This window comes from Aythya marila (genome assembly GCF_965140915.1).
Source record: "Aythya marila genome assembly, chromosome: 7".
Taxonomy (NCBI): Eukaryota; Metazoa; Chordata; class Aves; order Anseriformes; family Anatidae; genus Aythya; species Aythya marila.
Window position 1 is genome coordinate 4034194 of NC_139048.1, and position 24584 is coordinate 4058777.

A 24584-nucleotide genomic window follows, 5' to 3' on the forward strand; every position below is an offset into this window, starting at 1 on the left:
CTTTATAAATATTTTCATCTTAAAATAGATTGTATAGACTTGTTTCTCACAGACAAGATAGACTTGCATTTTATATGAGCCTTAAATGTCAGCAGTGACATTTCGAGATTCAGTCTTTAAAAGTATAATTAATAGTCTTACTAAATTTTCCGAAGGATGAATGTACATTTCTGTACAAAGGACAGTCTTTTTATTATGAACTGTACGATCATTAAAGATACTTTAACCTGTGATTTACATATATATTCATCTCCAGCCAAGTTAAAAGCAGTGGGATGAGTGAAAAACTCTTGCAGCACTGAAATCATGGTGGAAGGTTGTGCAAACAGGAGAAGGACCACTTCTAAAAGTAGAAAACAGCATCCACTTACAGAAGCAAAGTGTAAATATAGATAGACACATGGGGATATCTCTCTGAACTGGAAAAGGAACACTTAGTACCCACTGTAAAACTCGTTCTCCAGAACCCAATGAGCACAAGCTATCTTGATGAGCAAAACATAATGGATAACTGCTCAGCAGTAAGAGCAAGCAAAGAGCTCATGATCAGGGTTGTGGTGTCTAGCAGTGTTTCTTCTCTCCGTCACCAGAGATACTCAATTGACTGATGCACACTTTTTGGTCTGTATGCAAAAGAAACACTCTTAGAAAATGGAAATTGACTTTTCTGTAGTTGAGACAGAAAGACTGAGTTGTGTTGGTGTCATCGTAGCTCTGTGGGTCTTATGGGAGGCAGAGTATAGGGCACTTCTTTTACTTCCTTTTTCTGTGCTTGAGCAAAACCTGAGGCAAAGCATTGCTTAACTGCTAGAAATGGTGCTGACTAATAAATGGAGCACATTGGAGTTTTAGCAGTTAATACGAAACCAGTCGTATGAATTGAGGGTCTTAACTGAGCGTTGTTTATGAGCCTGAGAGTTTCACTTCCTCACTCCAGGTCTCGCAGCAACGTTTCTGAAAATGCCACCTGGTGCTGCTGCTGTGGCAGGGGCTGGCTCAGCCCTGCTGAGGACCCCATTGCACAACTTCTCCGTCATCTTCCAGAAATGAGCTGCTCCGCCCTGTGAGCTTGGGGAGAGGCTGACATTTGTCTGGTTTAATGAAGTTACTGAGGGGAATTGAGATTCAGTGCTGCCTGTCTTAGGTTGTTTCTGTAGAGACTGGATTGCCAATGGCATTCCATCCTTTGCAACACATATCTGAATTTTGGCCAAAGTCCATCAATCCCCATGTCACGGAATTTGAGATGGTGAGTTAGGCCTGGGTTGTTCTTGGGCTTCTACCATTTTATGTCCTGTGGTAGCACAGGTAACACGTCAGTATGCACATCACTTTGTCAGCCACAGACTGCAAAGCACTCTGACATCTGCCACTGGGAGTTACTCCAAGAAAAGGAATGGTGCCCATGCCCTGAGGGGCTGATCCCCATGGACCTTTACAAACCTCTTGGTACCTTTGAACGCACTATAGCAACCTCCCAAGTCTGCTGCATGGACTTGGTGTTTGCAACAGAGACTAATGTCTTTGCTCATTTAATATTTTTATTTTTTTCAGGTTGGACAGAAACTTCTATGTAAAAGATTAATAAAATAATTCACGTGTCTTATTTAAATGTTCATGTTTGGACAATAACGTATTGTCTGTTCTACGTCAGTCTTGCTGGACTAGCTTAGCCCTGTGCAAGTGTTCTTTATGAGAAAAAAGTAAGGATAACTTCAAAGTCCATTTTTCACATGTAAAGGAAGAAAAAACATAATTTTATGGCTTTATTCTGATTTGCTTTTATTACTGAAGTCTAATTTCAATAATGAGCCATGCAATAAAGAAATTAAAATATATTATCACTATATTTTATTCACTTATTTATTTCTTCACTTAGTGAGAAGAACCATGAAATTGTCTGTGTTTATAGATTATTTAGAACCTGTGAGGGCACTTACTTTGATTATAAGTGTTTTGGATACTGAAGGCTTTCTTCAGGATTTAAACAAGTGAGAAAGTTGTAAATTTTAAAGTCAGTAGTGAGGCTGTCATTTTTCCTATACCCCTAGGGTGGCTGGTTTTCTAGCTTGCCTTATTTCTACATAGACTGGTGAAGTAAGTGTTGTAAAAGCAGCAGGTGAATGACTTGGAGTGGTTTACACACTAGGCTTCATTTTTGCCATCTAGAAAGACTTTGTCCATTAGACCCACTACTAATGATGATACCAAAATGGAGGGTTTTCATGGGGAGAGCACCAAAGCAATTAATAATTAAAAACAATAATCAATCTATCAATTCGGCTGACAACCTCACAGCCTGGATTCACAGAGACCCCCACACGTGGATTACAAGGCTGCTGGCTGTCCCAGTGTTGGAAGTGTCTGCTGGAGTCAGGCACAGTGGGAAGCAGGGATGACTTTGCTCTTCGGTCCCCACTGCTGCAGGGGCAGTGTCATGGGTCTGTGGTGTCCGAGGCTGCTCCTGCCAGCTGCTGCTGAGTCACAATCCTGGGGCTGTGATGAAAGATGTGGCATTTAGTGGCACTAGATTACGTGTTGCTGGCTTTGGATGTGGGCGTGGAGTGATCTTTGCAGAAGACAATGATTGATACGGCCTTCTGCAGCACACGCTGTGTTTTGTTAACAGCATTCTTGAGGGTGGAAAGCATTAAAGGAAACCGAGCACAGACTGAATTGTACAAAGCTGTATTTTTGAAACCATAAAAACACTTCTCGTACCCTTAAAAAAAAAAAAAAAAAAAAAAAAGTAGGCATGACTCAATAATATTATTTAAAGAGCAGGTCAGTATGGAGCCCATTTTTCCCATTTCTCTGGACTTGAGGCATTGACCCAAGTGCCATCTCTGGAGCTGCAGTCTGATCCATCAGCTGTAGCTTGTGCTCCCACTGACAAGTGCACCATAGCTGAAGTGTATTTCTACACCGTTATCTGCATAACACTTATGTATTCTATTTATCCTTGTTTTATAGTAATTGGATGTCACTTTTGAGAAATTAACTCTGCTTTCATAGAATTCCTGTGCTGTCACTTACTGACAATGTTTTAGTTTCTTTCATGGTGATGTTATTTACATAATGTAGTAGTGCTTAGAAACCATAAATGGGCTTGGAAGCTCTCTCTTCTAGTCCTAAGACACTCTAATAAGCTCTTATTTTGGTGTAGCCTCTGCAGCAGCCATATATTAAGGAATTCATTGTTTATTTCACATTAGAATATCTGCTCCAAATGCATCTGTATGCTCTTGATGCCATTTGAGTCTCCTGGGTGTCTGAAGGTCTTGAATGCATTAACAGCCTGAATCAAGTTATTGCATTAAGCTCATGAAATTAAAGAACCATATCCTTGACTCTAGGTAGAGTAAACACTAGTGTAAAAAGAGAAACCGAACAGATGGAAATGCATTTCAATACTTGGGAGGTATTTTTTGCTGGAGATGGCTTTAATTAGATATGTTAATTTGGCTAAAGTTGGGGTTTATAGTTCCTCATGAAGCATTTAGTGGTGTGTATTCTAGAGGCGCTTCTAGGTCTTTATGGAGTTTTATAATGTCAATACACTATTTTTTTTTTTTTTTTTTTTTTTTTTTTTCCGTCACTAGAAACTAAGTTTTTTTTGGGTTCTCATTAACAGTCATGAATCTGTTTTTTGAAAAGCTGAATGCCAACTGTAGTTGTTTGGATTGGTGTTGCTTTAGATTTATCTTTGAATTGCTTCGGTAAATGATTCATTTCAAGAAGTGGAAAAAGCATTCCAGAACTTCTGTGGGTCTGATTTCAGCTGGGATCTTCTAAAGAAACTCTGTCTTCTGTTTTTAGAAAATGTTGCAGGAAAGAGGGGGGGCATATGCCAGGTTCTTGGTACATTCATCATTATGCAGAGTTCTTCCCCTCAGTTTCTTTCCGTTGACAATCAGTAAAGTAAGTTCTCAGATTTGTATCTTGTTTGTTTGTGATCTACAGTCTGGCTAAGTGCAACATAAAGAATTCAAAGATGCCTGTGGTTGTGTTATTTCCAAGTGGAAAGCAAGTACACTGAAACCAAACACAGGCAAAATTTATAGGAATACATGGCCAAGTCCAGGGAGCCAGTGACCCAGTGGATGAGGAACAGACTTATATTACTCTGCTTTATGTCTATCTGGATACTACAGCATTTACTTACTGGGAATTGGTCAGTCCCATACACAGCATGACTTTATCTTCACTGTTTCTGTTACAAACTAGGGGTTTTGTGCAGTTACTGGGCTAGAGTTTACTTGGTTATGAAAACTGCATCAAGAGCTGGGATTTTTTTTTGTGAGGATGGTGAAAAAATGAAACGTTTTCTTTCTTTTAAAATTAGAAATCAGCAAATGAAAATATTTGAATTGCTTCTTAAGTTTACGGTATAAGTAATAATCTAAAGATATGAGAGGATGATAACAAGTGTTTAAGCCATTATCAAATTGCATTAGGTTTCACATCAAGCATGTGCTATGCCTACAAAGATAAGTGTTACTATCAGCAGAAAACAGAGTGTAGTGATGCAGTCATGTCTTCAAAAAGATGGTATCTTGTAAGCTGGTTAGTAAAAATTTGTTTCACTTTTGTGTCGTTAAAGAGCATGTGATATGGGTGAGCAGTGTAGGCTAAGCCCGTGAAATGCTTATGAATAGCACTAGAAGACTTTGGAAGTGAATATTGCTTGAGTAAATAATAAAAGTAAAAGTAAATAAATACTAAAGAGTTTATTCTTACATATGATACAGTAAGTTACAGATTAATTAGCTGTAGCCAGAAGTTACCTGTACAAACGTTAGCTAGCGATACCAGGTTATGCTTACAGATTATTTAATTAGCAATTACTTGATAATACTTAGGCTTAGTGAGGTTCTGCTCTTGGACTGTGAGCTCTGAATTGACTTTGCTTTGGAAAAAGTATGTACCTTCTTGGTGCTTTAATAGGCTGAGATCTATCTGTTGTGTTGTCACTTAAAGAATGCAAGTTGTTGAATGTTTATGAAATTTATTGATATGCTTTTTTTTTTTTTTGGAAACAAAGTCACAGGTGTGACTTGGTTTAAATTAATAATATTTGTTGACTAATTTTTGTTTGAATTTACAAGGCGCTTTAATGACAAACTCAGTTTGTCTCTTCAGGATGCAGCTGTGTATGTTTCCTTTCACCCACTCAGTAGTAGATGAAAGATGAAATGCCCTATTCATGAAGAAATACTTACACAGTAGTTATGTACAGATGAGATATGTTTTTCCATCCATTTTAATGTATGTCTCATGGAGAAGGTACCATATATGAGTCATAATGGTAAATTTCAGATGACAGGGTTAAGATAACAAAGCTTACAGAGAAAATTTAGTTTGGAGGCGGAGGAAAATCCCTTTCCAGTCATTAAAAATCAGAGGAAAGACTGCTAGCATATACCCTGAAATTGTCAGAACAACACTGTATTTAAAGCAATGTTAAGTATCACATCAACAAATTCCTTTCAGAAAGACTGCTTATTTATTGAAGTGTGAGGTGTGAACAAATGAATTCTAGTGGATACCATCTTGTCGTATCATTGCAAACAAAAATATTTTAGCAAACCATAAGATAAACAGGCACTGGAGGCATTATATTATGCATATTCTATTTATTCCATATAATAATATTCATCCCTCAAAAGCATCCTTAAATTAGCAGCTGATCTCTCACAACCCACGAGATTTAGCAATTCATACTGTATACCATTTGCAAAGTGGCAGAAAGTATTAGATTTCAGATGGTGGGAAGAATGTTTCTCACTTTAAATCAACTTGAGGTAGCAGCTGCTAAAATCAAGTAAAATCAAGCGTGTAAAAAGAACAAGATGGTAATCAGAGTAACATAGCTGTGAATGCCCACTACTTTGCAGCATGTCGAGGCTGAAAATGCTTGGCAAGACTATTGGAAATACTCTCAGAACATTTTTCTCCCATGTGTTGGTTCTGGCCCAGTGATCAATACAAGAGACAAAGACCCATGCTGAAAATAACTCTTCATCACTGAAAGATCTCTTCCTGCAGAGTCAGCTGTGCTACACTCACCCTGCATGTCCTTCTTTAGTGAGAGTTAGCTGGCACTCTGAATAGGAAGATTTATTTGTCTTCAACACAGTGAAGCTTTGGTGTTCATCTCACCTTAGTGGTGTGCAGATGCCTAAATCTGAAGCAAGTCACTCAAAGCTCACGTTGCAGCCAAGGTAAACAAATACGCTCTCCAGGGACATGGGTCATATTTAGACTGCTTCCTCTGGATGATTTCTCTCCAGTGTCCAATGTGATCATATTGTGTGTAGATCTCTGGCATCTACTTTTCTTCTGATGAATTTCATCTCTTCTGACTTCCGCTTTTTTTGAAGTGGATCCTTATTCATGAGTTTCAGCCCAAGGGCAAATTTGCCATCTTTTTTTTTTTTTTTGAGGAAAACAGAACTGGGTAATTGCCAAATGGATACTCAGTAATAATCTTCCACCCAATGTAAATTTATAAAGCTGCTAGATTAAATTTAGATTGGTTAAACCCACCTAGGAAGGTGAATTCTCCAAGAATGTGCAATTCAAAGATGTTATTTTTACAAGAGCTTTCAGAACATATTTTTTACTTGCTTCACTATATTAATTGTATTCTTGTTTATAAGTACAGTCTAGTAAATGGCATGAGACTGTTGTACTATAATATATATTTATATTTTTATATCTCTGCTCTTATATTTAACTTGTTAAACCCTGAAAAGAAATAGCACTGTTTAGTTGACATAGGTACATAATTACACTATGATCTGAGGACAAGAAGAGGCCTGTCAATCAGCTCCTAATAAAGTAATAGAAAACAAAGGGGAAATCACGTTTTCTTTTCTCAGGAATGAAAACGTTTGGGAAATGGTGTTCTCTTTCCAGGTTCTCTTTGTTGTTGTTTCTGTGCATTGATATCGTAGGATCAGCACTTGGCCAAGGTACAAGTGTGTGAACACAAACTGGAGAGCTGTGCTGTCTTCTCAGCTCTTGCTGCATGCTGTCTGACTGCCTCGAGAGCTGGACAACCTTGCAGTCTGCTTCTGTTAATGCAAGAAAGTGCTCGAGCCAAGCTCAACTTGCTGAACTTTCTCCCACTCCACTGTTAATGACTTGGTAGCACTCACTACTGCAGTATTGGTTAGGGTTAGGGTACCTGCTGCATCAGAACTATTTGCTGTCCTGATGTGAGCTTGGAGAGGACCCGTGGTCTCTAATTCCCTTTGATCTCCATGGCTCTTGGCTGTGAGTTTAGGGACATGTGTGATGGGCAGGCTACTTTGCTGATGAGCTGGGCAGCATGAGCACATGGAGGATTTTTCTGTGTTCAGATAAGGTGATGGAAACAAGCATGTTGTCCTCACCAAACCCAGTTTTGCATGATGGGAAAAGCTGTATCTCCACTGAGCAATTGCTCCAGAAGAACCATTTGAGCAAATTACTGCAGTGTCAACCCAGAGACTCAACCAAAGAAGCAGGCTTGGAAGCCTGAAACGAAAGTGGGATGGGCAGCTGTCAGAAAGAAGTGCACAATGAAAAATAGCCTGCCTTTGATAAGTGAACTCTGTCAATACTGGAGCAATTCTTTGCCTCCAGAGTTTTCTAAAGATAAGTACTTATTTGTTTTTTGATTACAGCCTGCCTGCGGGGCATGTGGGAGCTGTTTTCCCACCTGACAATCCCTCAACCCCCTGCATTTTGTTGATTAAAAAACTACTTGGATTGGAAGAGCTCCATCATAGATTCAGCCTGCACGTTACGTGTTTCCCTGTTGCATTAGTGTTTTTAACAGGAGGAATGTTACCAATTTGCAGAGTGATAGTGTGATTTATTGCTTGAAAGTGCATATAGGAGAGAATTTTCATTATTGTAAAGTATTGTGATATCCTGTGTTGAAAATGAAACTTCAACATCTGTTTGTTCCTATTAAATACATAATAAAATAATTTGTGACAAGGCCAGACTAATTGCTTCCACTGTACCTGACACTGTATTTCAGGTGGTCCTTTTTTTCTTTACCAGGAGCTCTTTGTTTCTTTTGCTTCATAACAAAAGAAAATAAATATAGCAAATTCAACCTGAAGAATTCTCAGTGACATTAAATCACCGAACGAGTGATTTAACCTTCTATGTCTGTTTTGATCAAATTGTTGACGCTGGATGTCTTTCTGGAGATTTAAGAGAGTGTGCTTTCTTTTTTTTTTTTTTTTTTTTTTAACAGGGGATAAAAGTTAACTGCCATTAACATCAATATTTTATATCTGTTCTGGCTCTTAGTGATTCGGTTGTTTTCAATGAGGAGCTGACTGTTTTGATAGCCATTAAATAGATGTGATTTCTGCTTGTACCACAACTTTCAAATCTGGTTCCAGATTTGTGGGAAAGGAATCTGTGTGCCACACAGAATGGATGCATCAATTTATCTCTGTTTTTGTGGGATGACCTCAATGACTGTGTAGGATATGTCAGGAGATTGCTCCCAGTAACTATGTGAGTAATAATAATAATAATAAAATAAAGATACTGAACTTTGACCCTGCGTAATCTAGCTAAAAATGGCTTTTGTGTGAGAAGACATGCACTAGTGTAATTTAGGTAAAGGTGAAGTTTTTCTACAGTGTGCTTTTTTTTTTTTTTTTTTTTTTTTTTTAGTGTTCAGTATAAATCTGTGAGTATTTCTCTAGCAAGCCACTATGTGAAACGAATAGAAATTAAGTGAAGCAAAAAGATGAATTACTTGAGATGTTGCACACCATAGTCAACAAGCTTTGATGAAGAGTTGAGAAGCTAGTTGAGTACTGGAGGCAAAATTCTGCTCTGTTACCCTTATCAATATGTGAGAACAAGATTTTGTTCCATAGTTGGAGACGAGGAATGTCTTAAATACATGGGTGTGAGCTCCATCTTGATGCAAATTGAAGGATTCACTATGCTTGGGATGCCTGGTGTCACAGGACAGGTGGCTGGCAGTGGTGGTTTTTCTTTTAGGGCTTTTGGAACTACTTTTCTGGAGAAGTCATTTCAGTAATGATGCCCCAGTTTCCTAAGCTTCACTTCTGCTCTCATCTCTGACATAAATCTTGCACTGTAATTGCTTTGGAAAATGACGTTGTGTGGATCTGAGGAAGGTATCACCATGGAGGAATTACAGACTAGACCTCATCCCCTATGTTAAATGGAGAAGAACCAGCCCATTCCCTTCTGAACCTTTATGCTAGTTTAGATCTAACTGTGTGACCATGATATGCTTTGGCATTTATCAGTAAGATGGAGGCTGGCTGTCTTTGGATTGTTTTATTTTCCTGTCTGGACATTTTATTCTGCACTTAATGTGGAGAAATGACGGGTCTGATTCTAGAACAATTTAAGTCAGGTGAAATGCAAAGATAAAAACAACTCAGAAAGGATTACATTTTTATTGATTTTTTTTTTTCCCCCACTAAAAAATAAGTTTAAAAATGGGCAATATCAGGCTTAACTAGTCTTTTCACATTTTCAAGGGAAAATAAATAATAGCACATCAGAACATGCCAACATGGCAGAAAGAAGCTATGCCTATATCATTTCTAGAAACACACTTGGACTTCAGACATAACAGGTCCTGGGGAAGGCATTGACCTGCTGCAGCTGGTCCAGGACAATCTGCTGCTCACTTTCCCACCTCCCCTCCTTTTTCCTTGCTTCTGATAATCTGTTTATTCAGGCAGTGTTCATGCCCTAATTAAGTGGTGATTTAAGCTCAGTAACTATTTCCTGAGCTCTGCAGGACAAATAAAAGTAGGTCCTTATTTGATTGAAAATACTGCTGTTAATCTGATTTTAGGGGAGTTTGCTGATTTTTGCAAAAAGAGGCTGTCCCATTCTTTCATTTTCTCTGGAAGTATATTGGTGAGTAAGGAGTAGAGTGTGTTTGGATTAGATCTTGAGAAAGAAACCAGCTGTGTTAGGGAATGAGCCACAGTTAATATTTGGGCAAGACTGGTGATTCATTGGTGATTCAGGAGGTTTGCTTTTGGCTTTAAAAGGCTTCAGATCTGGGTTCTTAAAAGAATATTGCACGCTTGAAAAGTGTTCAGCTGTTGTTCAGCAGGTTGAGTGTATAACCATGGGTTATGACCACATATTCTAGCTTTTAAAATGAAACTGTTTCTCAAGTGATTGCCTTACAAATATTTGTGGTGGCTTAATATCACTTCTTGGGAGTTGGACCTATTTTTTTTTCTTCTTCTTCTTTTTTTTTTTTTTTTTTTTTTTATTAGCATTTTTAAGCAAGTAGAAGAGCTATACTTCAGTCTGTGAGAGGTTGCTGAGCTTTGTAATGAGTCCCGTGGCTTTTCTAAACCGTCGCAATAGCATTTTTATTGTATTTATTTTCACTTATTTATTTATCTTGCAAGGAGGTTGCAGAGAGCAATGATTCTCATTTTTTTTGGCAGCTCTTTGATTTCTTTGAGGTGAGTATATGTGAATTCAGGCAAAGTTTATTTCCTAAAGTGCTAATGTGAGCAGCCAAATGAGTACAATAAGAAGGATAGAGTAAATATACAATTATTCCTTTCTTTTCATGTTTTTTTTTTTTTTTTTTCTTTCGATGTCCAGTTTTTATGACTTCTACTGTTTTGTTTATTGAACCAGTACTGCCTGTACTGCCTACTCACTAACAGGATGAACTTCCTCATGTTGTTTGAACAAATACCTTGGCTTGCTCTGAAAACACGGTGTTCAAAAGCAAACCCTTTGTGAAGCCTGCAATCTCGCTCAGTCCTTATCCTTTCCAGTAAGGATAGAACAGGGAAGCAACAGAGCAAGAACATGAACTTCTCTTGTGTTTCTGTGTATTAATAGTTCTAGGTTTTGGCTTTTATTGAAAACTAAGAAGATTCCTAGTGAAAAAAATGCCCTTCTTTCTCAGGTGCAATAAACACATCAGCAGACAAAACCTTAATGTGATGCCAGACATGGGTGGCAACAGGAAAATGGACAGAGAGAAAAAAAGACAAAGTCATTTTGTGAGACTGGAGAGACTGTCTGTAGGAACTATATCTGAGAGACATGCTTTGGCTGGGCTTCACCACTTCTACCCTGAGAGTCTGTGGATTATTTTGCAACTTATCCTAGACATAAACATTTTCAGGCTGTGACCTTCCCAACAGGACAACCTTCCTGGGTCAGATTTTCAAATAGCACATATATCTCTGTCCCTGTCTCCTGTCTCTGGTCATGACCAGTAATAAATGCCTGGTGAAAGAGTGTAAAGCAGGTATTTATAGATTTCTTACAGCCCCATATTTCTACCTTGTGGGAATTGGCGAAAGCAACCACTGATAGATTTATTCTCCATTAATTGTCTGATGTCTTTTAAATGCATTCAAACTTTTGGCCCTGATGAGTTCCACATTTTAATTATATTGTGTGAAGAGAGGAAATGAAATGATGTAGCTCCATTGACATCAAACAGAGAAACACTGCTATACATCAAGCTGGGAAGCATGTTACTGGTCTACTTGAAGTGTGTTTATAATAGGTTCACAGCATGCCACTCTTTCATGTGGTAGCAGGAAAAGCCAAGCATGTCTAAAAGTAACAAGGCTAGTATGAAATTTAGACTTAAGTGTACTAGCAAGAGTTCACTTTGTCTTCATTTTAAAGAATTATGAAAAAAGGAAAGCACATTAAAAATTGAAGCTTGTGACCTGAAAAATAGAAGTCATATGCTGAGACGTCCAGAAGATGTGTGTGCATCTGTAAAATCTATTCCATCTGGTTTATCTTATTCATTGAGGAGGAGAATTTTAGTTATATGGCTGAGCATATGAAAGTAATTTATTTTCATAGTCATTTTGATTACAGTATTCCCTTATAGTTCTTTAAGAGAAAGGAGAAGGATTATATTAAATCTTTAGTTAAAAGAAATAAAACAAATATTCAATTATCTAGATATGAATGAAAATACGTGAGCAATTAAAAAAATCTTGCATGTTTTATTCTTTGTGGGATTTATCTTTTTAGCTGTCCTTAGGACAATAAATAAGGCATAGCGGGTACTCCATTTTCAGTAGGTTTCTTGCTAAGCTGTAGTGGGCAGTTCTGCCTTGTGCTGATTTTGATGTGCCTGTAGGTGTGTACCTGCCAGTACTCTGGTCTTCTGCAGCCTGCACAGGGCAGGCAGGAGTCCTCTGGCCATTCAGCCAAAACTGCCAATACTGGGCAGTTTTATGTAAAGTGGGAGTTGCACAGGGAAACTACCAAGGAAAAAGTCAATTTTTAACAAGCAAAAAAACCTTATTTGCTTATTAAATCCTCTGTTGTCTGTAAATATATTTGTTAGGTTAAGTCTTCCTCAGTTGAAATCTGTACTGTAGGTCCTGTTGGCTTCAATGGGAGTTTGCTGAAATCTGAGGTAGCTGTTTGCAGTTTTTGTTTTGTTTTTGTTTTGTTTTCCCTCCTCATTCTGATGAGTCATCTCTTATGTCCATTCTTATGTCCCCGTTTCCTACTTAGGAGATTGCCCAAAACTCTCATTTTTATGAGGAGGATTACTTTTGGCCAAGGTGCTTGAAAAGGTTTATGTTGATTCCTGCTTTGTAAGCTGGTATATATTTATGTACAGCAGAAAAATATTGCATAGACATGATCATAAATAATTCACCATTCATTTCAACAAGAGGAAATTACATGCTACGTTATTCAAGAATGTACAAAGATACTGCTTGTTGTGTAAAGAGAGTAATATTCTGCCAGTGAGCCGACAGCAGTTTTGCAACTAAAATAAAAAGGCATAAATGGTTTATTACCAACTCAAGTCTCACAACTTTTCTTCTGTCTGCAATTCACATTCTTCTGCTGTCAGTATTGAAATACAAAAAAGGTAAAGTATTTCTGTGATTATGACTGCTGGAAATGCTGACTGGAAGAAACAATGAAGAGATACTTTAGATTGCTTGATTTTGTGGGATGGATGAGGAAAACATGGGCTCCTTGCACTGGTGAAGATCCTGGCATTCTGGGTGTGTATTCTTGATTGTACAGTGAAAGACTGGAGAATGTATTTAATTAAAACTTCTTGGTAAAGAGAAGGGAGTGGCTGTAGGGAATTATATCCTGGCTTTTATGTGTTTATTGCTGTAGGTTGTTGTTTTTTTTAAAAAATCTTTCATATTGCATGACCTTGACAGTAGGAAATAATATAAAATGGTATGTCTGCAACTAACGGTTATTAAAAATCAAAATCAAAATCAAAACACAACAAACAAAAAAAGCCCTCCCTCTATTCTGTTAGCTGAGTAATATATCATTATGCTCAGTGGTAGATCTTCAAAGAGATCATCTAATAAAACAACTTGTTGTAGTGCATATACATAAGCTGGCAGAATTATGGTTGCTTGTGGAATTTTAAATTTTTCTCCTGACTGGTGTGATTAAGATCTCAGTTTTACTGGGGCCTAAGCATATTTCTTTTTTTTTTTTTTTTTTTCTTCCTTCCTTTGTATCACCTTCCCAATAAAGCATTTTCCTCAGCTTTCAAAAGTGCAGTTAGTAAGATTTTTCCTTGAGTTTGTAATATGTATACTGCAGTTTCATGAGAAGTGTCTGTACCCATTAAGAGTTCAATAAATTTTGGTCCATTTTATTAACATGCAAATGGACATAAAATAGGACTCAGAAGCTTACGCAGTGTTTCTAAGATCCTGTGATCTGAATCCATCAATGTACCTCTGATAGCTCTTTTAAAAAGTCTGAGAATTAATGTCAAATACACAAGTTTTGAATTGATTCTGCAAGAGCGTCTGGGATAAATTTGTTCAATTCATAACATTGTGAAAGTTTCAGGTGCCTGTTAGAAGAGTACTGGAAAATAAAATGGATTTCTCTTTTAGTAGTGCACAGTAACTGGTCCCTCTGAAAATACATAGCATGGAGCTGGAGAGCAGAGGGCTGGGAGGAGACTGAGATACTTGTTGGGTATCATTGGGTTCGGGGTGGAAGGTCTGCACAAATATATACAAGTAGCACCTCATATGCTTAATTTTACTGATGCTCTAGAGTTCCTTCTGGTTACCCAGATCTTTTTATAACTACCACTGCTGCCTGTTCTTTGTGCATCTTTCTATAAAGGTGCGCCTTTCAGCTCCCTCTTTTTTTTCAGGGCCTTTGTTTCCATCCCACCTTCTTGCAGTCTTTTCTGGGGGAAGGAACTCTCTTGGAAACTCTGTTCTAGCCCCAATGGATGATACCCAACTCTGCCCTTCCTGAGTCTCCTCTTGACTCCATTTCTTTCCCAGTGAAAATCTTTGCTCAGGTGCCTTATTACCTTGCATTTAGATTTGCAAAGTGGAAACTTTTTCATTGTTGTCAGAACCTCCCTTTCTCATCCTCCCTTTTGACTGTCCATGTCATTTGGAGAACTGCCGAGCTCTTCTTACTTTAAATCTTGGATCCTTCTCTCCCCATTATGGTGCTGTTGAGGAAATGGAGGTGTTGGGGGGGAAGTGGATCTCTGCTCTCACAGAGTTCATGTGAGGATGGACAAGGAGTATCACAGAGACAGAACCTTACAGCACCTTAATTCCCAGGGACTAAAGGGAAGTTGTGTCTTTTCTGGGTGACAGAAGCCAAAATAAAAGTTGACCTTCAGAGTCATAACTGCTTTATTTTTCAGCATCTTTTTTCCTTCTCATTCTGTCCAAGCTTACTGCTTTGTTTCTGACTTTTTAAAATAGTTTTAAAATATTTCCTGTCATAGAATGGCTTGGGTTGGAAGAGACCTTAAAGATCATCCAACTCCAACCCCCCTGCCCATAGGCAGGGATTCCACCCACTAGATCAGGTTGGCCAAGGCCCCATCCAGCCTGGCCCTGAACATCTCCAGGGATGGGGCATCCACAGCTTCTCTGGGCAGCCTGTTCCATTCCCCCTTGTCCTATCATTATCTATCTATATATAAGTATTATCTAGTATATTGAAGCACATGTATTATCTGTGAATTTTGTATCTGTTAATCTCTGTTTTGAGAAACTGGATTTGTTTTTGACTTTAAAATGTGAGTAGTTCCAGGAAGTTATTTAATAAGCTACAAAAACAAGGTCTAGAGGAACTATGCATAAATATGCTGTAATTCAGACCATCTTTTTGAAAGCTGATGACTTGTTTGTGAATTTGTACATCTCTGCTCTGAATTCTGTCTGGAAAGCCAGGAATGAATGCTGTCAAAGGTAGACACAAATACTTCTAACCACCTCTAGTCACTTTTTGTCTATGAGCAACTGTGCTAATGAAGTGGTTAGAGGAGGATAGCACGTGTCCTGTGCAGCAGGGTCCTTTAACCTGCATGGATGTGGAGGCCTCCTTGAGACCCATGAGTGCTCAAGTCCTTGGAGCAAGGAGGCATCCACTCATGTGGTCATTTCTGCACAACCTCTCCTGTGCTGAAGTGCAACCATTTAAGAGGATTTTCTGGATCAGGACCTTGTCTTGAAATTGCAGTACTGATTGTACGTTTCATTTAACTAACACATCTTGCCATTTTTATTGAGTGATATCTTGTCAAAATGTATTTGACAGGTAATGCTGAAAGCATCTTAGTGCCTTTGCAGTGCGTCACTGGTGGTTGCTCTTGTCCCAGAACCACTTGTTCCAGAAGACAAAGATCCTGATAGGAGTTTTTGCTTATGTCTGTTATTTAATCTCTTAAATTTATCGAATGTTTTACTTGTGGCTTTTTTATTTGTTGTTTGTCTGTCTTCCCCATGTGCTTGAAAACATACTGTTGTCTTATCTCGACATTGTCCTCTTACCTGGGTTCCTGCCCCACTTCAGGAAAGTTAATTTAAGGTCCCTGTGCACAGAAAGAGAGTGAACATTTAAACCTGTGTTACTGGCTACTGTCCAAAAATGCTTTCAGACTTAAAGAGCAGATTAAAAGCTGTTATAGAGGTTAGTGAGCAGGTGATGTAGGTAGAGTAGTGTTACCTGTGTCAACAACTGCTCGCTGATGTGAGCAGGTGGGTGACTGAAAAGAAATGGCAACTCACCGCAGGCTTGAAGCCAAGCGTTTCCTGGGTTTAATATCATGAGTGCTGCAATTAATATACTTAGCAAACAGAAGGCATCTTTCAAACGGTAGTGTGAAATTACTTGTGATGGATTGCAGTTTTGCTATGACCTTGAATGAAGGTGAATGTAGATATTACTGAGTTTGCTCTTGTGTGTGTGTCAACACATATGCTTTTTTTCCTTTAGGTTGCACAATGCACATCTTTGAGAACATCTCTGAGACATTGAAGCTTCCAGGAACAGAAGTCTGGTTTAGAACCTGCTTGTTTTAAGAATATCTGGGAATTTCTATGCATATTTGCTTATTCCAACGTAAATCAGAGGACAATGAATTCTTTTTATTTTTTGCATGTTTTCACACTAAGTAACAACTTTTCTTCTTTCCCATTCTGTTCAATGGGAAAAACTTGAGCCAGTTGTGTAGCTGATTTTTATTTTGCCACATTCCTCATCCTGAGCCAAATTCTTGGAAAACACGTCTACAATACATCTATTTTTGTAGTTGGATTTTTTTCCCCCTGTATATGTCATATTTCACTTTTGGAGTCCTTTTAACTGTTCTGGTTTGAACCTGTCCTTTTGTGTCACTGAGAATTCATAGAATCACTCAAGGAATTAAATAATTTCAGACTTGCAGAAGATGACTCATATGCTTCAGAAACATTTTTGTGGCTGCGCTTGGCTCATTAATACAGGAGTTTAACAGTACTAATATGAAGCATTGCATTAATTGTTGCATACATTTATTACCAAATGACTTGCACAGACAGTGTTTCAGATGCCGTGGACCTAGCCATAATAACCAGAAGTGTCCCGTTTGCAAAGGAGAAAATAAAAACCATTTGTACACTGATAGCAAGCAGATGAAGTTGCTTGCAGTTTTGGAAGTAAGGACTGATCACAGTGAAAGCTGGAATGGATTTTTCTGCTTGAAGAAGGGGAAGCTATGCAGCTTAATATTTGGGTTGATTATAATGACTCTGGTGATGGCATCCTATGTACTGACTGGAGCCAAACATGGCCTGTTGTTAATACCGTCTCCCTTCCATTACGGAGCTTTTACTAGCAATCCAAGCTTAATGGACAATGAAAGCCTTAGTGACATGAAAGACCATTACCAGTCTTCTAAAATTAATATTTCATATGTAAAGGATTATCCAAGTATTAAATTAATTATTGACACTATTACTTCAAAGATAGAGTTTATAACAAGACAGCGCCCTGATTTAGAAGAGCTGAGGAAACAAGAGCCACATGTAAGTATGAGTTAAAGTGTGTCTGAAATTAGTGCATGCTGGTTTATTTCAAGAATTTGGGGTCAATCTTTTGCTGAGATAAAAACAGTGCAGATGTTCTGATATTCGTATTGTGATTTATACCACCTGGAGTCTCCTTATTTATACCAGTTGAAGAGCTGATGTTATAGATCAAGTCCTTCAGAGTCACAGGCAAAATGGATGGGCTATATAAATGGTCTTGACACCTGGAACAAAAAATCGGGCAGTCTTCCGGCAGCTGTACACTCTCATTGACTTGAGAACCTTGTCTCACCCCAAATCATTCTGATTTAGTCAGATTTGCCAGTCACCTAAAGTGATAAATAAGAAGGGAGACTTTCTAACTACCTGTGTGCATTCCTGAAAAATTGGTTATTGCGAACCTTGTATTTCAGAATTAACAACTGGAAGTTAATTTGTATATTACAACTGTGACTTTAAAAATTAACTCCTGGGGTGGTGGGGGATATGGGATATTATTAATCTGCCTTCTGGCCTTAAATTCAAAGGATTTTAAAATGTGCTTCTCTCCTAGTCCACCTGTTTGCACTGGATTTTTTTCCAGTGCCATAAGAAGTAAGTTAAGTCAATTTCTTAGTTTAAATACTTTTTTTTTTTTTTTTAATACATATAAAACAAGGCAGGGGATGTTAATGCTAATGTTTCTATTGTGTTCTATCATTGTGCTAAGTTAAAAAAAATATATAACTGCCACTTTTTTCTGCCTTGACTGAAATTATTGTTCTTTATGTTGCAGATGTTTTCAGTAATTCCTAATAAATTCCTTCCAAATAGCAAGAATCCTTGTTGGTATGAAGAATACAGAGGAAACACAACTACAGATCCTTATACAACCAACTCCTATGCACTGTATTCAAAGCGTTTTCGAACCATATTTGATTACCTCAGGAAGGTATTTTGGAACCACTTGTACCATTACAAGGACAAACACTACCGGCTGCGTTGCCTCCCCCACTTCTACATCATCGGCCAGCCCAAGTGTGGGACAACAGATTTGTACGATAGGCTCAGGCTGCACCCCGATGTTCGGTTCTCAGCAATCAAAGAGCCACACTGGTGGACAAGAAAGCGGTTTGGTGAGTAAATGTGCCTTCTGACATTCAAGAGATTGGTCTATGAAGCTCTGATGTTACTTGTATGTATTGGGGGTGAATTGTATGGATTTGGTCCATATTGGTTTACCTTGAAACAACTGAAGGTGATGGATGCTCAATAGGTTCTAGCCTGCTTCTGTTTAAAAATGTGTTGGATTAAACCTTTCAAGACGATGCACATTTAATTTGGTTTCATTTCAGTAGACTGGAAAAATATAGATAAATATAAAAACACTGGATAAAACCAACTTATATTTTGTAAAGCTGGAAAAAATAAAGGCTGTGATAAGAGGTTTAAAGAACAGTGGTAATAATTTTACCATGCATAATTTTTCTGTGAAGCATCAATAAATGATAGGTCATTATTTGATACATGAGTGTCTTCTGTCCTTGCGATTCAGTAAAGGCAACTGTGTATTATAGTGGCAGCTTCACTAGTGTTACAGCTCTAGTCAAATGCTCTGTGTGAGACAGCTCTCTCCCATGGAGGAACATGGATGTATTCCTGATGCTCTTTTCCTGAGTGACATCAATATTTTAGGAAATGGTTCTTCATCTCTGAAGGCAGAATGGAATAGCTGAGGTGGTGGCTGCTTCTTCAAAGGGTGTCTGAGAACCACAGGCCTCGATGCATTCTTTTATCCAATGGAAGTGTTTATATCTTTCTTGTTCTCTCTTCTGTGGGTACCAAGGCAGGTCAGTCTTATGGTTAAAGACTGAATGAGACTCAGAAAGTCCAAGTTCAGTTCTTGACTTTACTGTGTGCTTAGTGCTTTCACTAAATGCAGGTGTGTATAGTAGTTGCTTTATTTCACCCAGGCTTTGTGTTTTCTCACCGTAATAGTGGTTGGGTCTAGCTGTGAAATTCTAGGATGCTGATATCAAATTTCTCAGGCTTGTCAGTGGTATTATTGTTTCCAAGAAGATGCTGGTTTTCTTACAGTGATGTTATCTTTCCTCCAGTATGTGATTTGCTGTGCTTTAACGCAGCCATTGCCTTTGGAGCAAGGAAAAACCTAGCACTGTGGGGTAGATCATTTGTTGAAGCCTTTGCATCACTACTTCCCTGTGGTGCTTCTTCTGAGCTTCTTTGAAATCGGAAACTCTCTCCCCTAATGAACTGCCATGGCTATCATTAGGCCGCTTTCTGAGGAACTTGGACACCTGCAGTGCTGCTTCTGTGCTTTATTTTGTGGTTTTACCTTCAATTCTTTCCCATACACATGGTGTTACCATTTCCATCTCCCCTGTTTTTGCCTTGAAGCCCTGAAAATCCCTTGAGCTCCTGTAGATGGAGGCTTTGATCATTGCTGTTTGGTGAGGAGAGGGCTCAGTCACAGATCTGGGATTCTTAATTACTTATATAGAAATGGCTTAGCTGTTTTCTTGGGGTTTATGTTTTCTTCCTTTGAAAGTGCCATGAAAAAGTGGCTCATACCAAACCCACAGTGGTGTTTCATATATAGTGCACCATAAAGCTAGCACAGAAACAGCAAGCTTTGCTTTCTTTGTCTCTAATACAATTAACCCTCTTCAATGTATTGTAGACATTTTCTAAATGTTTCTTATAGATTAAGATGTAAAGCAATAAGATGAAAATACAGTTTTGCTTTTGAGATAACTGTCTCCATTATTGGAGATATGGGAAGTATTGATGTGAATGAAGGAGCTGGACTAGTTGCAAAGTCAAAGAAAAGAAGCATCTTGGTGCCTCCTAAAGTCCCCTGAGAAGGAGTTCATTCATCACAGTCAGTGGCTGACTGAAAATGAATGATAAGATTTGCCTCATGACCTCCAGGTGGAAAGTCAGATCAATGAAGAAAGTGGATTTGAGACTTGGACACCTTCCAGTGTGAATGCCGTGCTGCTTGTCTCTGGGTGTCTAGATGCAGGGATCATCAGCAAAACCATCTGTGGAAGATTATGTCTTCCAGGAGAGTGCTGGCAGGAAAGGCAGAAGCAAACTCTCAAGTGATACACTAAGCTAAAATCCTTGATGCTAAACAAGTATCTACACTTAGTGTTGTCTTAACAGCAACGTTTGCAATTCATGGTGGAGGAGGCTGTGCACTCAATCTCACTAAAGCCAAGACAGTTGCTCAGAAATGGACCAACTGATACCAAACTGACCAACTGACCAAATGAACAGGCAACCATAAGAAGTCATTTTGGAATAAATGTAATTTGTGAACAAGGACAAATTCCAGTCTCAGTGCTGGCACTCACAAACCTTCCACATGCACGACCTTGTGGTCAGTCACTGGGGCACCTGCAGCAGATCCACAAAGAGAACTTTCTTTCCATAATTACTTTTTTTTTGTTTGTTTCTTTGTTTTCAAAGCTGAAGAATGAGGAAAGTTTGCAGAGCTCGGCATGTTATGGAAGGAAGATCTATAGAGATGACCTTCCAGCCATTTCAGGCTGTCTGTCATTCAGAAAGACTAAATTTTAATCTTTTCTGCCCCCAAAGTACTTTAGATAGTGGTTGCTATTTGGCAAAATGAAAAATAAAAAGGAGGAAAAAAAAAAGGTAGTAGTAGGCTAACAAATGAAATTGAGACAGTCCTCTTTAAAAGCCAGCTTGTGCATATGACTTCTGTGCTGCTGGCTATTATCTTGTTTAGTTTGTAACACTTATCTGGAGAAGAAAGCCTCTTTGTTCTATGGCATTCTCTGATTCAGGGATTTTTACAAGACAGACTAGTTTCAGCTGAAGCTAAACAACCCTCCTGGGAAGGTCCCTTTTCACAAATCACCACTTTCCCGTTCTGCTGGGATGGTTGATGCTCTACAGGACTTTGTCCCAGCTTGACTGTCTCTCTTTCCTGGCTCTTAGCCACAGCTGCTGCTCCCATGAGTGGGGTGGCAACAAATCAAGGCAGTCTGTAGCACCATACATTCTAGAGCCTTTTTTCCCCCCTTTAAAAACAAATCAAAATACACTGCTGCTTTTTTTTTTTTTTCCAGCTTTGTTAAATCCTACTTTTCTAAAGGGGAAAATCAGAGGAATTAGGCAAAAGGACCCTCTTGTTGAGCTTTTCTCTCACATAAATGATAATTACCTGCCTTGCAGGAACAGAAAATGAGAGCCAAGGAGTCCTGCTCTATGCCCTTACTTTTGTTCCCACTTGGTTGTTTTCCTTGACCTCTGTCTGGCTGAGAAATGTGGCTCACAATGCTGAGAAATGCAGGGAGAAGGCTGATGATGTTAAACGTACCCTGCAGCATACGGAGGGATAGGAAAAAAAGCTACTATCATGGAGACTTACTTTCTTACTTCTGAAAGATAAAGACATGAATAATTTCCCTGTTTTCTGATTTTGATAAATGCACATCAATTTACATATTTGGCATCAGAGTCTGTTCTTAGTCTCAGTACAGTAAATCTAGTTGGAGTCTGTATTACTCCAGTTTATACCAGTGAAAATGAAAGCAGGATTTTGTCTTTTATATTCATTCATTCTAAATGCAAAATTTTGAAGAAAATAAATGCAAGCTATTCATGCAGAAACTATAAAACAGAATACTTAAGATATTCCTATCACTGTGAATTTATGGCTTAATCATATAATATCTCAAATCTCAGCTACTCCATTATTGGCACTTTTAGTTGAGTGTTACATTTCATGGCTCTAATTTTGTGCCAATGTTAGCTGGCTCAGACCCAGCAATGTCAATGAAGCTGTCCTGATGTAGACCAGCAGTTAATCTTGCCTTGCTATTATTATTATTTTTTTTAAACTTCTGTCTTTTCACTGTTTTTAGGAATCATTCGTCTGAGGGATGGATTTCATGACCGCTACCCAGTAGAAGATTACCTTGATCTGTTTGACTTAGCAGCACATCAAATTCAGGGCGTACTGCAGAGTGAAGCAGCAAAAGAGCACAGCAAGACAAATAACATCATAATTGGTAGGGCAAATACGGCTTCTGAAATGTGTTTTTATCTCTGGATTTGTAGCATCTGTACTGTAGGCATGAAAAGGGCATTTTCTCAGGGGTGACTGGTTCACTGCATGCGGCCACTGATGCTTGTTTCCCCTGCTGTGCATGGATAGTGCAGAAGTTCTTATCTTGAGAAGATGCCTGAGAAAGCAATAAATGCCTGATGTTCATCAGCATTTAATTAAATAATAAAATAAAAAGAAAGTGAGGGAACTTGCTTACTCCTTCAAACACTGTTTTCATGTCGTTTTCATTACAAAGGGTTTGCCTGTATCCACAGGATTGTAGCTTCAGGTTCAAATGCTGCAATGATGTGAGTTTCTTCCCAGGCATAGCAAACAAATTGTGGTATTACTACTTACAAAACGACACTGTAGAAATCCTGTAGCTGACTGGAGACAGTTTTCATTATAGTGACACCAGAGGCTCTTCTCAAGCTCCATCATAAGACACACGTAGGAAGAAAGACCACCATGTTTTGTGTCATCATCCTTATGTAGCCACCCTGGCTTCAGCTGGGCTACAGCAGTAGCCTATGGTGGACTGAAATAAACATGATTAAACCCCTGAGCTGCTTCATTAACAGCAAAGATAACACTCGTTCAAGAGCAGGAGTACACAGAGTCAAGCTGAAACTATCTTGCACTGTATTCTTTTTCAGGTGCAGAAGTGAGAGGCATAGTACAGGATCCAATTTGAAGACAATTTTATGGTTCTGGTTGATATTACTTTACTCAATTAGCATTAAAAATAGAAATATCCAGTTTAGAAAAGCTGTTGTGTTGCACATTATGGAAACCTATGATCAAGTCCAGGCTCCATGGAAGGGTGCCTGGATTGCTTTCCATGGCGCGTCACGGTCAGTAGACTATGCTCATCCACCATGGTACAAATGGATTTCAGTGCCTGTGAAGAACATCAGTGGAAATTCTTAGATTCTGTTTTTGCTTTCTTCTGGAAGCAGAAAACCGAGGGGAAGAGAGCTTTACCAATCTTACTCTGTCGTCTCCAAATCTTCCAGGGAAACCAGACACCACTATGAAAATATTAGTTGGGCAAGAGTCAGTTCCTTGTTGAAAAGAGACTTTTGAAGTAAGCTGAAGTTATTATCCCACAGAAATTACAGACAAGGGATTTGCTGCCTGCTCATGGAGAGAATACCCTCAGAATCCTCTTTCATTTAATTTTAACCAAAAATAAATTAACCTATTGTTGGCTTGATGAAATGGTGACATTGTGTTACGTTTCTTAAGCCAGAGACTTGGCTATACTCACATTTGTTCAATACTTCCTTAGCTTTTAAGTCTACCATTTGATTTATTAAATATTCAGTGCTGAGCAAAATTTGCAAGACTGGGTCTTTAGAAATGTTGCCATAAAGGACATCTGCAGATTTTCCTCCTACTTACAATAGTATCTCCTGTCCTTTCATGGGTGAATTGTTTATACTAATTAAATACACTAATCTAATTGGCTATGTACATCTTTGATTACTTACCTCCTGTTACAGCTTTTTCTAGAGTTCAGTTTGTGTTTCTTTTTCCTGTAGTCTCATTTCTTGTTTCATTAAGGTTCTGTTCACTTTTCTTATTAAGTTTACAGGAAAAGTCCTGAATGATTATGCTCATTAACTTTTTTTTATTACCTTGGTGAAACAAAACAAAGCTAGCTATGATAGAATGAATCTGTATGAATGTCAGGTTTGCTTAGAATCCTGCATTTTCCTATTTCAGGTTATTAGAAAGAAAAATCTAATTAAACCTGTAAACATTTCGGTAGTTCATCATGCTACGTTATTTTGAAAACGTAAACTTAATTGGGTATTATACTTAGTGGGCAATAATTCCATTTTTCCAAATAAAATTGTCTGCTTAGAGAAGATTAAAGTGGACAATGCTGAACTAGCTTGAGGCAGCGTGAGCAGGACTTGTTTATCCACAATCATTAATATCATTAATTCACAAGAATGTCTTTTGAAAGCACTATATGATTATAATCCATTAATGACTGAATATAGAAGTTATACATTTATTCTTTGAGAAGCTTAGTAATTCATATGTTCTTTAAGTCCTAAGGAAAAAATAATATATTTTTAGTTGCAGTGCAGTAATTTCATAGAATTACTACAGCAGTGATTAATTTATCTCATGTTTGGTAT

The 24584-nt window shown here is 38.3% G+C and overlaps 1 protein-coding gene across 4 annotated transcripts in view; it reads left to right on the forward strand.

Annotated features, from left to right (window-relative positions):
- CHST15 (carbohydrate sulfotransferase 15) overlaps positions 1 to 24584 on the forward strand; it is a 45580-nt gene that overhangs the window by 11234 nt on the left and 9762 nt on the right. For all 4 annotated transcript variants that reach the window (XM_082765138.1, XM_082765135.1, XM_082765137.1 and 1 more), the window contains exons 2-4: positions 16276 to 17345; positions 18124 to 18463; positions 22247 to 22393. In XM_082765138.1, coding sequence (XP_082621264.1) covers positions 16803 to 17345; positions 18124 to 18463; positions 22247 to 22393 — 1030 coding nt within the window. In that variant the 5' untranslated portion in view covers positions 16276 to 16802. The remainder of the gene's footprint in view (positions 1 to 16275; positions 17346 to 18123; positions 18464 to 22246; positions 22394 to 24584) is intronic.